This window comes from Marmota monax, unplaced genomic scaffold (assembly GCF_021218885.2).
Source record: "Marmota monax isolate L192 unplaced genomic scaffold, Marmota_monax_Labrador192_F-V1.1 WCK01_AAM20220418_F8-fsc00038, whole genome shotgun sequence".
NCBI lineage: Eukaryota > Metazoa > Chordata > Mammalia > Rodentia > Sciuridae > Marmota > Marmota monax.
In genome coordinates, this window is record NW_026692498.1 from 14,213,038 (window position 1) to 14,230,328 (window position 17,291).

General features: G+C 40.1%; 1 protein-coding gene across 1 annotated transcript; it reads left to right on the plus strand.

Moving 5' to 3' along the window:
* The first annotated feature begins 7,792 nt into the window (after window positions 1-7,792).
* Window positions 7,793-8,753, plus strand: LOC124092748 (olfactory receptor 1052-like). Its single transcript, XM_046444553.1, is given in 2 exon segments — window positions 7,793-8,581; window positions 8,583-8,753. Coding segments are annotated over 2 exon segments (960 nt in total).
* The last annotated feature ends 8,538 nt before the right edge of the window (window positions 8,754-17,291 follow it).

Consider the following 17,291-nt stretch of genomic DNA (forward strand, 5'->3'; position numbering starts at 1 on the left):
TGAAGTGTTTTCCCAAATATAACACTGAAGGCAAAACAGCAAATTGCAACATAACATGTACAGTGTGAGCTAGAATCATAGATGTGCCTCATCCTAGCTGTATAACTTTAGAAATTTACTTCTCTGTTTCTCATTTTTCTCATTTGTAAAATGAGGACCTAAATGAACTTCATATGTGTTAAAACCTTAGCATGGTGTTTGGCACAAAGAAATGTTCTGTAGAGTTATTGGTTGTGAATTTCCATCTATAGTTGTAAATTTGTTAAAGAAATACAGACTTGCTAAGAAGAAACATCCCAAACTTGGAAATGGTGGGAAAAGGTGAGTGGCATGTCTTCTCAATGTCACATAGTGGCATTGTGTAATAGTCTTACGCAAAGATTACTTAGGGGATATGTCTCTTTTCACTCACTGTTACTAAGTCTCAGACTTAATGAAGCTACATACTAACTTGTAGATAATTGTCCAGTAGAGACACAAATCATTTCTGACTTAGAGAAAAGACAGCCCAAAACACATAGTTTATTGTCATATAGGAAGAGAACCACCAACCACTCGAGCAATCTTACTCTAACTTTTCTTTATTAACTTTCCCAGGAGTATCCCAGCATCTCAACACCTTTTTTTTCTCCTCTTGCAGTACTGGGGATTGGACCCAGGGCCTTACACATGCTAAGAAAATACTATACCACTGAGCTACATCCACAGTCCTTTTTATTTTTTATTTTGAGGCAGGGTCTTACTAAGTTGCTGAAGCTGCCCTTGAACTTGGGATCCTCCTGCCTCAGCCTCCTGAGTAACTGGGATCATAAGCATGCACCACTGCATCTGGCTCTCGAATGCTTTTTAAACCAGACTGAACATCTTACTGTTCGACCTATTAATAAGTTAAATAAGAGCTTTGATAGGTGTTCCTTATTTATATAAGAATCACAGTTTTAATCGTTCTATAAATTGTGCTTTCACAGACTGATGGATACAAGCCAAAATGTATAATAACAGCTGCCTCTAGGGAAAGCATGGTGGGGATAGAATACATGGGGATTTCAATAACCTAGAATCAGTAATTTCTCTGATTTAAAAGTATATGTCTAAAATACATATCACAAAATTATTCTCATTTATTAAATCACAGGGCTAGATAGGTGGGTGTTTATTTTATTAATCTCTGTTTTTAATTTTTTTAAATTTCCAACAAAGTGAAGCTTTAAAGTACTAAAGCCTCTTGTTAGGGCAAGATAGAAAGTTCTGTGCCTTCCTTTATCCCAAATTATTCACCCAGCACCATTTGAGAGGATGAAGGACTTGTGAAAAGATTCTCGTAGATAAGGATCCAAAAGACAGGGGTTAAAGTCTTGGGTCTAAAACTAATTAGCTGCCTGACCCTGGGGAAACCACTTCTCCTTCAACATCATCTTTATTTCCTGTAAGAGAAGCCCTGAGAAATTATGGCATATACCACCCTGCTTATGAATTTTCTTTAACCCAATACCAAGCTGAAAAATATAAAAATAAGGAATTGCAATGCTTTCTCTGTGATGTTTAAATTTGTTTGTTTGTTTTCTTCCAGTACTGGGGATTGAACCCAGTAGAACATTACCATTGAGCTACATCTCCGGCACTCTCCACTTTTTTTTTTGGGGGGGGGGTTCTTGCTAGGTTACTGAGGCTGGCCTCAAACTTGTGATTCCCCTGCCTCAGCCTTCTGAGTCCCTGGGGTTTCAGGGATGCACCAGTATACTTGGCATATTGCACTGTTTTTTAAAGATGTTATTAAAGGGGGCTGGGTTGTAGCTCAGTAGTAGAACACTTGCCTAGCATGCGTGAGACACTTGGTTTGATTCTCAGCAACTCATATAAATAAATAAAATAAAAAGTTTTTTTAAAAAAATATTATTAAAAGTTTCAAGAATAGGGCTGGGGGTGTAGCTTAGTAGTAGAATGATTACCAAGAATGTACAGGGCTCTGTGTTCCAATTTAGCACCACCACCACAAAAAAAAAAAAAAAAAAGTAGGGGCTGGGGATACAGCTCACTTTGTAGAGTGCTTGCCTCCCATGCACAAGGCCCTAGATTCAATTCCCAGCACTACCAAAAAAAAAAGTTTAAAATATATATACAAGCAGTCGATCTGATAAATTAACTCACATGGACCTAATGCCAAGCCTTCTGGCTTTATCTTATCACTGTTCCCAGACAGATTATTTGAAAGCAATTCCCAATGTCCTATAATTTCCTGGTGCTTTTTTCTTTTAAGGTTCAAATATAGTTTTGTTTTGTTTTTTAATGTTGATGTCTCTGCTTTTCAGGTGCTCTGAGCATGCTTTTGGTCTTCCCCTTGGACCATGCAGTCCTGACTCAGGGGACTGCTGTACTGTTCCCCTCCTCTGAGAGCCCCTCAGCTCTGATAACCATGATTCACAGGACTTTGGCTGCAGGAGTCTCAGCTGAGCCCAGCATGACAGTCTCACAGGAGCCCTGTCAGCTGACAAATGGATAAGGAGGAACTTGTCCCAAGCAACAACTAGGAGATGATCAGCATGTGTCCGCACTCCTGGTAGCAAACCCCTTGGCCCCTCCTCATGCCCATTGGCATTTCCTGTGCTTAAAGTTAGCTTCATTTTTGAAAATATCATTTTTTTAAATTGCTAATATAAGTAAACTACTCTTTACATTAATAAGGCCCCCAGTGCCTCCTCAAATGATTCCCTAGTGCCCAAAGCCAGGAGAGGTCCTAGGAGGGTCCAGCCTCAGAATCCCTGCCCTGGAGTGTCCCCAGCTCCCCTGGAGTGCTTCACCACTGCTGGGACACAGTCTTTGACAATGGCAACAAAAGATTATGACAAGATCCTTAACGACATGCAGTTGGTTTAAACTCTTGCCCAAAACAACACACTGACCACAGAGTCTCCAACCTGTCTGCTCAGTATTAGGGCCACAGCAGGCCCACAATGTCCAGCAGTAAAGGTTCTTGAGTCACTTGGCTGAATAAGTAAACAATTCCCCAGTTTCCTATGGACTCCTAAGGAGCAAAACAAGTTTTCTTCATCCACACTTCAGAATCTGGGAGGAGGAGGAAGGCTGCATCCTGTTCCTGCTCAGCCCCTTCCACTTTCACAGGACACCACAAACCCCAAGAACCCCAGGAGGTACTCACCTGCCTCTCTGCCTCAAGACCAAAACAAGTGCATAAAATCTACAGGGAACAATCTCTTCTTTCCTGAAGCTGAACCCTCCAGAACCCCAGCAGCAGATAGAGAGGTGGGTGTATTTCAAGGACATCCCCAAATTCTAAGCCTCCAAAGCTACTCATGACCCAGAGAGGATGGAGCTGACCATGATGCATCCAGGGCTTCAGTCCTGAGTGCCACACTGTCCCCAAGCATTATGTCTCATCAACAGGTCTGATGAGACTGTTTCTACAGGTAAGAGAACCTGAAAGACACAGGTTGGAGTGAAAGTGCGTCTTAGAGCTGTCCCTCGTGGCTAGGCTGAGAGTATCTGGAGCCCCCTGCAGGTATATCAGCCTGGGGAACGCCATCTACCAAGGTTGGTAATTTGCCTTTTGGAAATTCTAAGTTCCACTAGAGCTAATTCAGGAAACTGAGGGTGCCTTCCCCTCTCCTACAATCCACACCCCACTCCCTCCACTGTTCTGTCAGTCTCCAGGCCTTTCCTGAGATCCCAGGGCATTCAGAGCTCCTGAGCAATTTCTTCCAGTAGCCCACTCTTTATATGTCCATAGTCTCAACTTGTGGGGGAATGGAAGTTAATGTAGATCAAGTATATGGAAATTCATGCATGTCAAGTGCCTACCCTGCTTCCAGAAGTTGTGCTAAGTACATTGACAAGCATTAATTCCTTCAGTCCTGACAAAAACTAAGTGAACCAAGGCTCAGAGAGATTGAGTAACCCTACCAAGTTCCTGACTCTCCAATGAACCTTTTGCTCAGTAAATGTTGACTGAGATTAATTCTCACTGCCAAGTCCTTGCAGCTCCCCATCTCCTCCGCATCACCAGACCTCCCTCATTCCCCAAGCTCCAGCCCCATGCTTTCTCAGCCTGAAGTCTACCAGGACTACTCCAAGTCTCCATCACCCTTCTCTCAAGGGATTCCAACTGCAGAGTAGGCACCACCCAACTCCACTCTGTTTTGTGGCAGCAAGTTTTTCTCTCCACAAAATATTAAAGATGTTAAATGCCCACAGCCAAGTCTTATGCTAGTTTGGAAAGTAGTTGTTTCAGTACTTTGAACAACAAAAATATTTTTAAACAAGTGGCAATCTTGTAAATATTTTTGAATAACATTAGTTGTTCAAATGCTTGCTGATTGCTTGATATAGATTTGAAAACCATCTCTGCCTTCTGAAGTTATAATGTGATGGGAAAGCAGAACTGTGGGGTGTGGGGGGGAATCCACAGTGACAAAACCCTGTTGAACAATTCTAAGGACATCCTCATGATCAGAAATCAACTGCCAGATTACAACAGCACACAAACCAGGTGAGTAGGAGAGTCTGACTAGAAGGGCTAAAGATGATGTTACGGGATTGTGGAAGAACTTCCCTGGAGATACTTTGGAATTTAAAGCCTCAGTTTAAGGTTATTGGCCAAGGCCACCACAAACTGAAATTTATTCATAGGATACCTCTCAAAGAATCAAATGACCATCTGGGGGTTGGGATGGGAGCAGTAGAGGACAGTCCTGGACCATGTGAAAACAGTGGGAGAGGGGGGTTAAGAAAGAGGACAAAAATCCCTCATTTTCTGGTGAAGAGGATCTAGGAGCTTAATCTAAAAATGACGCTGTGTATGACTTTGTAATGTGTGTAATGAGTGTGATTATGGGACTGATTATGGGTGGTCCTATCACAGCAACATGAAACAAATAATATTCATTTGTAGATCAGAGACTCACAGACATTTGGACTTGGATAAAAGGAAGCCCTCAAGAAGGTGAGAAAAGAAAGAGTAAGCAGAAATACATCAGGCCCCTGGGTGGAGAAGCTGGCGTTGAGGGCCGGAAGCTGGCTGTCCTAGGTTAAACCACAAGATGGAATCATGGGATAGGAACCAACCCCAGCCTTCAGGGTTGCATATTCTGACCTTTATAACAAATAGATAGTTGGTCCATGAAGGGTGTGGAGTGTTTTAGTGATTCTCCCTCTGTCACATAATCACAAACCCAACTCTGGGAGGAAAGAGAGGCAGCAAGGGTAGAAAGGGGGGTTCTGGAAGTTTCAGGAGCTGACTAGTTCTAAGGCCACAGTCTACAAACAGGGGTTGTGTAACCCTGGGGGTAACTGAAGACCCTTTAAAGGGCACAGAGGCAAAACGATTTTAATAAGTTTTGAACTTGCAATCCTCCTGCCTCAGTCTCCTGATCGGGAAACCCCCTTCTACCCTAGCTACCTCCCTTTCTTCCAGAGTTGAGTCTGTGAGTACGTGACAGTGGGAGATTCACTAAAATATTCCACACCCTTCACGGCCAACTGTCTGTTTGTTGTAAAGGTCAGAATATACAATTCTGAAGGCTGGGGTTGAGTCCTATCACATGATTCCACTAGTTTAACCTAGCAAAACCAGCTTCTGCCCTTGAACTCCAGCTTCTCCACCCAGGCGCCCAGTGTATTTCTGCTTATTCTTTCTTTTTACCATGTTCCAGATCCTCAGTGTCCGTATTAACCCTTTCCTAAAACTGTTTTCTTGGGAATGCATCTGTGAGGGAAATGCAGAACTCAGTTCTCATCTCCCCCATCCCCTCACAATTGTCCCTCTCTCACTTTTGAAAATAAATGCATGCTTCTGACCCATCCTCAATACTACTAGAAGGTATTTCACTAGCATACAAAAAACGTTTTAGGATACCACACAAAGATATAATTGGAAATGTCAGTATTGAAAAGTAAATGAGTTTAATATCTGCCTATAAAATTCTTGTGATTTGAGTAATTTTAAGTGTGGAAATATCAAAATCTTTCAACAAAATGGAAGGGGAATCTTTCCTAAGTAATAGATGTTAAAATACTAAAAATAATTTTTGATGACACATCATATGTGACTCTTGGCATAACTAAGGAATTCAGTTAATTGAACTGCATTGCCTCAACAGAACTCCTCTATTCTCATATATTAATTTATGTTAACAAGATTCCTCAGAACTTACAATTTCATTACAAAATTTTTGCCAGAGATTATTGCTATGAATGGTCAAGGTAGTTAGATCCTAGTTACAGCCGGACAGAACCTCATAAATTCTCCATAATTATCAGGTATACAGCATCTTTTTTTCCTAGGCAAGTTCATATGGATTCTTTGTGTGTTCCTGGAACACACCGACACAAAGATCCATAGTCAGACAGGAAGCTCAGGGAAGATAAACTCACTGCTGGAGTGCAGGGACCAGGAGTGACTTCAAAGACTTTTCATTCCAAACCTTGATTTAACTAATGAGAAATAAGAAGCCCAGAGAGATGAAAATTGTCCCAGGTAGCAGAGGAAATGAGGAACATCAGGAGCTAGAAAGCAGCTCTATCCTGTCAGCCCAGTGCTCTTTCTGTCGTACCCTGTACCTGGTAAACAAGTAGGAAAAGGTGAGACTGTGTTTCCATATTCTTCTGCATGGTAACACCACGCTTCCTCCTCATCCTCTCTGCATAACATGGATGGAGATATTCTCCTAGGACTAATTTAAGGAAGTATCCCAGACCATCCAAGAGGAAGGTTTAGGTGAACAGAAAAGAGTGGAGAGTATATGCAGGAAGGAAAGACCTCTGGGCATTTCCACTCCTTTCACGAATTAACATCTTGGATGGCAATCAAGCAAGCACTAAAAGACCATTTCCAAGCTGAAACTCTCTTAGGACACTGACAGTGTCAACTCAGCAGATTTGCTAAAGACAAGATGATTATGGTGTAGAGGAGGGAATGTCCTGAGGAATATTTAAATGCAAAACATTCAAACATGTCAGAATGAATTCAATACATGCTACAACATGGAACAACCTTGAAAACATTAAGGTAAAGAAAAAGAAACAAACACAAAAGGTATATATTGTCAGGCATGGTGTGCACACCTGTAATCCCAGCAGCTCAGGAGACTTAGGCAGGAGGATTACAAGTACAAAGCCTGCACAGAAATTTAGCAAGCCCCTCAGAAACTTAGTGAGACCCTGTCTCAAATTTAAAAATATAAGGGCTGGAGATATGGCTCAGTAGTTAAGTGCCTCTGAGCACTTTCTTTTTTGTGTATAAAAATGTTCAGGAATGATAAAGCAAGGATGGTTGCATGACCCAGTCAACACACTAGCAACCACTGCACTGTGTTCTTGAAGATGGTGAGTTATTTGCTGTGTGAATTACATCTCCAATTTGAAATAAAAACAGAATGGTTTAGGTGTCAGATGGAGCTATGAACATATTGTATATTCAGAGGCACAAGAGATTAGGGAGGATGCCACACACTGTGTCCCTCACCTTTAGATATTACTCATTCCGCTTTTCATTTAGTTCACACAGAAATCCTGAGAGTAGGCATATTTTCTTCGTTTCACAAATGAAGAAACTGAGGCTCACATACAGTTTCTACAAGGACACAGGACCAGTCAGTGCCTCAAGGCTAACTAAGAAGCATGTTTAGGTGGCTTCCCAGCCTGTGCTTTCCAGTACACTATGATGCTTCCCTTAGCCTCTGGGAAGGGAGCCTCATACTTGCTGAGTGTTCCTGCCCATTTCACCTTGCACAGTGGTGGGCATACTCAAGAAATAACTTATCAACTGTCACCTCTGCAGATGACACCTAGAGAACTAGCCCTTGCCAGCCGCAACTACACCCCTGTTACCAAGTTCATCCTGCTGGGATTCTCCAATTACCCAGACCTCCAGGAGCTTCTCTTTGTTGTCTTCCTGCTCATCTATGTCATGACACTTGTGGGAAACCTGGGAATGATAGCACTTACCGTCACTGATTGCCGTCTCCATAGTCCCATGTATTTCTTCCTCAGTGTCCTTTCTTTTATTGACATTTGTTACTCTTCTATAGTCACGCCCAAGCTCTTGGTCAACTTTCTGGCATCTGACAAGTCCATTTCTTTTGAGGGATGTGTGGTCCAAATGGGATTCTTTGTAATGCATGCAACAACTGAGAGCTTCCTACTAGCCTCCATGGCCTGTGACCGCTTCATGGCCATCTGCCAACCCCTCCATTATGGTTCTCTCATGACCAAGGGGACGTGTCTCCAGTTGGTGGCTGCTTCCTATGCATTTGGTGGAGTCAATTCCACTATCCAGACTGGGAATGTCTTTGCTTTACCTTTCTGTGGGCCCAACCAAGTACCACACTACTTCTGTGACATCCCACCACTTCTCCACCTAGTTTGTGCCAACACAGCCATACCAGAAATGGTCCTCTATATCATCTCTTCACTGGTTACTCTTCTGCCTGCCACCGTCGTCCTTACCTCCTACACCTTGGTCTGGGTGGCCACTGGGAGGATGCGCTCAGCAGCTGGGCGGAAGAAGGCCCTCTCCACATGTGCCTCCCACTTCCTGGCCATTTCCATTTTCTATGGCACTGTGATTTTTCACCTATGTTCAACCCCATGGGTCCACAAGTGATCCCAATGGCCAAATTGTATCTGTCTTTTACACCATAATCATCCCAATGCTCAATCCCTTCATCTATAGCCTCCGCAACAAGGAGGTAAAAGATGCCCTACAGAGGAAGCTCCAGGTCAACAACTTTCCCTGCTGAGTCCTGCAAACTTGTTTTTTGGACTGAGGAAGACATAGCATCTTGCAAATCCCCTGGTAAATTGACCTAGAGCAGCCCTGATTTTGAAAGATACGAAAGTGAGATAAGTAAATGTTTTTGTACAGAGCATTATAGTTGAAGAGCATCTCCTTATTCATCATGATACTGAATCCTTACCACCATATTCTTAGTAGCCATTGTTAAAATGATCCCATTTTACAAATGAAGGATATGGTATATAGAAAAATAAGTTAATTATTTAAGCTAGAGTGTGGATTCAACATCAGGAATTTCACACCAACACAAAGGATATTTCAGTTACACCACAGCCACAGGTTAAATCTTTATTAGCAGCTCATCAGATTCCAAAAAAATCCAAAGAGGCAATGCAATCATTTCTATTTTGCCACTGATTTGGTGACATGGGAGTGGATAAGATGTGGCTCAGCTCTCTCTTCCTATTCCAATGAGAAAGATTACCAGGATAAAGATATTCTCATATCTTATTGCAACTGCATTTGCTGAGCTGTCTCAGGTCTCAGGATCAAGAGAGATCTCCCCTCATACATCATTTTTCTAGCAAGACATGTTTGCATGTCTCATAATGCCCAAAGGTGTGTGGGTGTGTGGGGAGGTGATGTGTGTATGATGTTTGGCCAGTTACAGCATTATATAAGATACTGTATCTGGGGAGATGATATAAAACTTTTTATATATTTTTATGGCAAGTATATGTGTTTTAGAGTATCACACAAATGATAAAGCTCAAAGACCCATTTCAAGGCTTAGCATTGGATTGGGAAAAAAGGCTCCTGAACTAATACAAAGGCTCACCTGAACTGAGTTGAACAAAATTGAACTGCAGCCTGAGATATTGGGATTATTACCAAGCCTTTTTCAACTCTACATTAAGAAAATTATTCTAGATACAGAAGCTCTTCTTAAACAAACAGGTCTATCAAAGCATCATGAATGAAAACAAAAATTGGAAATAACCTAAATGTTCAAGAGAGAAAAAAGATTCAATAAATCGTCCTCTAAATGGATTTTGATGCAAACATTAAAAATTATAGTTAAGCAGACTGTGTAAGAATATGGGAACAGTAGGCCAGACATCTTCTGTGTGACTCCATTTATATTATAAACTGGAATAGAAGAAAAACACACAAAAATATAAATAAGTTATATTAGAGCAGTAGCACAATAGGAAAAATATTTTCTATTTGTCTCAAACATTTTTGAAAACATTTTAATGAGCATGTTTAATTTTGTACCTTATTCTAAAAATGAAAATCTTTTAAAAAAAACTTTCCAGGAGTTGACTGTGAAATTTTCTCATTTTTATCTTCTTTTATTCATCAAATATTTGCTAAATTCCTCTTATGATCTACCTTCTTTAACTTAAAAACTATATTTTTAGACCATGCCTGCAATGGGAATCAGGCTATAACATTATGATAAATATATTTAGTAAAACTTTCTTTAATCCATTCATCTCAAAGAATATTTGTGTGGCAATTAGGTGCCAGACAACATGGTAGGTCTTACATGGATTAACAGTCAGAATATATTTTAGGCAGACAGCTGATGCTATCATAACAAATAAAACCCAAAATGTCAGTAACATAATACCACAAAGGTTTTTATCTATGCTAAATTGGAAACATCAGGTGATTTCAAGAAAACTCCTGTCCATCCATTGGTGTGGCCTCTGGGCCTTTTTTGTCTTGGAATGCTACCCTTTAAATCTGTTGGTCAAGTTCATGTAGAGTATTTTGAAGTACTTATCTGAGGCTGGCTCCCATCACTTTATCCTGTGTTTGTCCTGAAACCAGTCTTATGTCCTTGACACCAGAGCAAAGAAGATGGGAAAATGTAGTCTTCTTTTCTACCCAGAGGGAAAATATGAAATTTTGTAAACACACAGCTTTGTCTGTCACTGGCCAGTTAAAAAATAACATCTGTAAGGGGCATTAAAAACACCAGTGAAGACTGGGCATGATGGTACATGCCTGTAATCCCAACAACTCCGGAGACTGAGGCAGGAGAATAACAAGTTCAAGGCCAGTCTCAGAAACTTAGTGAGACCCTAAGACACTTAGTGAGACCCCCTGACTCAAAATAAAAAATAAAAAGGGCCAGGATTGTAGCTCAGTGGTAAAGCATTTCTATGTTCAATTCCCAGTACCAAAAAAAAAAAAAAAGAAGGACCTATAAATTGTAATCCTCCTACCTCAGCCTCTTGAGCCACTGGGATTCACACTCATATGCCACTGTGCCCAGCCCAGGATACACTTGTATGTCCACCAAATCAGGAAAAAAAAAACCAGATAATCCAATGTTAGTAAGCATGAGGAATGGTAGTGTGTAAATTGAACACTTTTGACAACAATTTGGCATCAGATTAAAAGGGTGAATGTGTATATACACTATGCTCCAGCTGTTCCATTAGTAGGCACGTGGTCAAAAGAAATTCTTGCATGTTTGCATTATGAAATATGTACCAGAAATTCTTATAGCAGCGTTGTCATAGCAAACAAGTGGAAGCTATACAAATGTCTGTTGACAATAGGTACAGATGGATAAAATAGGGAACAAGGGAACATTTATGTTATAGAAAATAAACAGAGAAAATAAATGAACTATATACAGGTCTATTCATCAACATGAATATGTGAGACTTGCGTGAGGAAGGTAGATGCAAGAGGAAGGTTGAGGTGACAGGCTGTAAGAAGGGTGGAGAAGGGGACACAAACCTGAGATACAACCCTTAGGAAGCAGAGGACATGTTTAAAGGAAATTCCTTGCAAGTTGCTGTATGAGAAGGTATTTCAGCACCCTGGGCCTGGACAGCACTCCCCCCCCCCCCCCCCCTCCCCGCTTGCTCTTCCCCTTGACCCTTCTGAGTCTGTGTGGGATATCAGGTTCCAATTCTAACCCAAATTCTCTTTTTTCTCTTCTTGCCAATCACCCTCTCCACAACCATTTACTAGGCCTCAGCAGCTGCTCACATGAATTACTCTGATCTCTTTGGAGATGCCTGTATTTAGCAACCCAAGGAAAATTGGTTCTGGTAAAATGGAATCAAATAGATTGCTCATTTTTGACTTTGTTTCCAGGAACAAAGCTACATTCTGCAATTTTAGTGGACATAATTCAATTCATAGTCAATATAAAGCTATTACTCACTGGAAGCTCACTAGGTACCAGGCATTACATTTGACATAACTAGAAGTGCCCAGTAGTCCTCTCAGTATTCCAGAGATTTTCAACACCATTTTACAGATAAGGAATTTGAGAGTCATAGGCATCATATAATCTATCCATGGATACACCACCAATAAATATCAGGTGTGAATCCTAATTCAAGTAATCTGTAAGATCACATTATTGAAGACAAGAAGATTTTAGTCGGAACACAAGTTAACAAATTTATTTGAATTGTTATGCATTAATTTTAATGTGCATTAAAATACAACTGCTATATTAACTCCCTGCATTTTAAGGATATTGTTTCCTAAGGTAGGGTTAGATTTCTTTCATTTTTAAGTGAGTTGGGTTTTTAAATATTGATTAAATATTACAAGTAGCATATAAGTTGGAAAAAAATCATGCTGACTTTTGGAAAACACTGAGCTACACTATACTTTGCATATTATTGAGTGACATTTTTTAATATATTTAGTTGTCAGTGAATCTTTATTTATTTATTTATTTATATGTGGTGCTGAGAATCTAACCCAGTGCCTCACACATGCCAGGCAAGCACTCTACCACTGAGCCACAACCCCAGCCCTATTGAGTGATATTTCTGAGAACCCATTCAATCCCTCATCCTGTAAATGCCACTGAGCTTATAATTTCCTTATAAAATCTACAGTCAACAAAGGCACTCTGAGATGCAAATGATAGGGGCTCATCATTTGCATCTCATAGATTACCAACTAAACTCACTCAACGGGAAAGTAACTCCAAACACCAGTAGGGCAGCACAGTGGTTCCAGTTTATATCTCAGCAAAACTACAGGTTTATTCTCTGATGAATCTTCAAGGTCATGAAGTTGTATGTTAATTTGGTGAATCCCTAGAGTCCTCTGTAATTGGCTCCTACCAGGCACCTATTCCTGTTGCCTTTATATCTACGTCTCCTTACAAGGCATCTAAAAACCCCAAATGTCTATGAACATGGTCAGAGAGATTTCTTAGAGGTATCCTCAGTATTTCCAAATGCTGGTAAAACTTACAGTCTGTTAAGGCATTGTGTACTAATTAAAATATCATGTGGTTGCTTTTGGTGAGAATAACAAACTGTGTGTAATAATTCAAATTTTTTATGTTTATTCAAAGCCTGATGGAAAGTCTCTCGTTTATAAAAAATTGAAATTGATGAATGTGTTTTGGGGAGTGACCACAAATATTTCAATATATGGAGTTCACAAAATTGAGCAGTGCTGTGTGGTGAAAGATAGAGAATCTCTCTTGTAAATGATAACAGATTTGTTTTATCTGTTACAAGATTTATTTTCTTCTGTGCTTTGCTCTAACCAAGGATTTTTTTTTTTTTTGCATGTAAGAAACAAATAACTGTTCAGGTTATGCTCAAGTAAAGAGGTGGAAGTACTGCAAAGATGAGAAATCTTACAGATACTAAGTATAACCGGCTTCATGGATCTAGATCTGGTTGGTATTTGGGAAGTGACAATGGAGTCTCTGTGTCCCTCTGTCTCTCTAGGGATGAATTACTCTTATCTCTGCTTTTTCTGGTGTGGCCCTCCCTATATCCTCTCTGCAGTGGCCCCCTCTGCCTAGCCAAGCCTTCTGCTCCCCTATTAATTCAGCTTACATATGCTTCTGGTTGCCATGGTGCCAGCTCTCAGCCTGACTCAAATAGGCTCCTGAGCTTAGCCCACACAACCACATTTATTCCCCAGATTCTTGGGAAACACAAGCTGAAAGATGCCTATTCCTGATATAGCAAGCTATGCTCAGGTCATTGCGTGGCACAAATATGGAAGCTACACCAGCTCCTAACTGAAAGAAAGGAGCAATCCCCAGAAAAAGGAACTATGAATAGGCAGGTATCCCAACACAATCCATCATATGCTTTTATTTGTAAAATTTATCAAGTCTTCTTGGAAATGGGCAACATATTCATCTTAAAACTAACATTAAAAAGAAACTCACAGTGGCTGGGGTTGTGGCTCAGTGGTAGAGTGCTTGCCTAGCATTCTTGAGGCACTGAGTTTGATCCTCCACACCACACAAACGTAAAATAAAGATACTGTGTCCACTTAAAAAACTAAAAAATAAATATTTTTAAAGAAAAAAAAAACTTACAGGGCTGGGGATGTTGCTCAGTTGGCAGAGCATTTGCCTAATATGTGCAAGGCCATGGGCTCAATCCTCAGAACCACCAAAAAAAATAAAGAAAAAAATAAACTCAACAGATATTGGCTTTGTCTTCTTTTTGCTGATATAACAGAAAACCACAAGCTGGGTAATTTATAAAGAAAAAAAACTATAAACAGAAATATTTCTCAGCCTCAGAATCTGAAGGCTGAGAAGTTTAATACAAAGGTACCAGGATCTGGTGAGGACCTTACTGAGGTACCATAAAATGGAAGAGGGCCTCACATGGCAAGAGAAAGGGACTATGTCAGCTCAAGACCCATTCTCTCTCTCTCTCTCTCTCTCTCTCTCTCTCGTATGTATATTGGGAAATCAAACACAGGGCCTTACACACACTAGGCAAGTGCTCTGCCACTGAGCCATATCCCCAGCCCCCCTTTCTTCTTTTTTTTTTTTTTTTTTTTTGGTGGCGGAGAGGACAGGGTCTCAGTAAAATTTCCCAAGCTGGCCTTAAACTTAAGATCCTCTGCCTCAGCTTCCTGAGTATGTAGGATTACAATTATGCACAGCCATGCCCACCTCTCTTCTTCTAAAGTCACTAATCACGTCATAGAGGTCCCATCCTCAAGACCTCTGATCTCCAAAGAGCCCATCTCCAAATAGCATCAACACATGATTTGGGGAAATAGAGTCCCAAAACATGAACATTTAAGGAACACATTCAGACCTTGGCAGATATTTATTGAGATCTGTAATGTGCAGCTACAATGAATGCTGTAGATGCTACAATCTTGTTAGGAGAGACAAAGATGCATACATATATCAATAAAAGTATGTGATTATTAACCTATATATGTCCCTAACAAAAAATAAAAGAGGGGTCAACAAAAGGCGACATCAGTGTGATCAGAGTTGCTTCCCAAAGCCGGCACATCTTCCCTCGACCAAGTCTTACTCTTTATCTGGTGGTGCGCTTGTCATATCTTTCCCCCAGACAATAACCTCTCTGACAACATAAGATATGTCAGCTTAGGAACCGAAATCCTCAACAAGACTCCTAAAGCACAAGATATAAAATCAAAAATCAATCAATGGGATGGTATCAAGCTAAAGGGCTTCTTCACAGCAAAGGAAACAATCAAGAAAGTGAACAGAGAGCCTACAGAACGGGAGAAAATTTTTGCTACCTGCACTTCAGATAGAGCATTGATCTCCAGGATAGATAAAGAACTCAAAAAACTTAACACCAAAAAACAAATAACCCAATCAACAAATAGGGAAAGGAACTGAACAGGCACTTCACAGAATAAATATGAATGGTCAACAAGTATATGAAAAAATGTTCAACATCTCTAGCAATTAGAGAAACATAAATTAAAACACATCACATTTACGGGATCCTAATTAGAATAAATTATAGCCCATGTATGTATAATATGTCAAAATACACTATACTGTCCCGTATATAAAAAAATAAATATATAAAAATGTTTTTAAAATATGGAGCTGGATATGCGCGCTGGGGCAGGTTCACCCCTGCTGTCCACCTCACACCTCAGTTCCTTAGGGCCCGTGGGCCTCCCGCCAGACCAGCCCCCTGCCTCATCTCCCTCCTCTGAGGTGCCTGTGACTACTCTCGCCCAGCCTAGTGATTCAGGGGGACGGCTGGGGGAGATGAGGTGAGCATCCTTGTGAGTTAGGGTCCGTCCCGTGTCACCTGTGCAGGTTGCGCAGGAACCCACACAGCACTCTTCGTTGGCCACTAGAGTACCTGCATAGAAAGATGCAGCCCTAGGTTCAATTTCCAGCACACACACAAAAAATATATACATTTTTTATATCATATATGTGTATATGATAGAAAAGGACATACTATGGTTTCTTGTACATAGTAAGCATTCAATGAATATCTACAGAATGAATTAATAACTGAATGAATGTCTGTATGCATGCATGAATGAACGAATAGGAGACACCTATATGTAAGCAGGATTTGAATATATACTAAAGAGAGAAGATGTATAAGGTAGATAAGATAAAGTTTCTATTTTTCCTTTACAGTGAATGTAGTGTAAATATAGATGTCAACAGGGCTGGGAGTTTAGCTAAGTGGCAAAGACCCTTGATTTAACTCCAAATACAACTCACACACTATATATATATATAGTGTGTGTGTATATAATATTTATATTATATAATATATTATATATTATATATGTTATATATTACATATTGTATATTTTATATATTATATTTTTATATTTATATCATATATTATTATATGTATTTTAAATTCTTTTTATTGGGGGGTACCAGGTATTGAACTCAGAAGCACTCAACGACTGAGCCACATCCCCAGTCCTATTTTGCATTTTATTTAGAGAAAGGGTCTCACTGAGTTGCTTAGCCCCTTGCTTTTGCTGAGTCTGGCTTTGAAATCACAATCCTCCTGCCTCAGCCTACTGAGCTGCTGGGATTAAAGGCATGTACCACAACACCCACCAAACATCATCTTTATTTCCTGTAACACAAGCCTTGAGAAATTATGGCACATACCACTCTGCTTATAAATTTTCTTTAACCCAATAACAAGCTGAAAACATAAAAATAATGAATTGCAGGATTTTTCTGTAATTTTTAAATTTGTTTGTTTCTTTGTTTTCTTCCAGTACTGGGGATTGACACACTGGCACATTATACATCCTCAGCCCTTTATTTGTTTGTTTGTTTGTTTGTTTGTTTTGAGATTGGGGGTCTTGCTAGGTTGCTAAGGCTGGCCTCAAACTTGTGATTCTCCTGACTCAGCCTTCTGAATTCCTAGGGCTGCAGGGGTGCACCACTATACTTGGCATATTGCTATGATTTTTAAAGACATTATTAAAACTTTCAAGTATAGCTCAATAGTAGAATGTTTATCCAGCATGCACACAGCCCTGGGTTTCAATCCAGCACCACACACACACACACACACACACAAAGATAGTTTAAAATATACATAAAAGCAGTCAGTCTGATAAATTATCTTACATGGACCTATTGCCAAGCCTTCTGGCTTTATCTTATCACTGTTCCCAGACAGATTATTTGAAAGCAATTCCCAATGTCCCATAATTTCCTGGTGCTTTTTTCTTTTAAGATTCAAATACAGTTTTGTTTTTGTTTTGTTTTGTTTTTTAATGTTGATGTCTC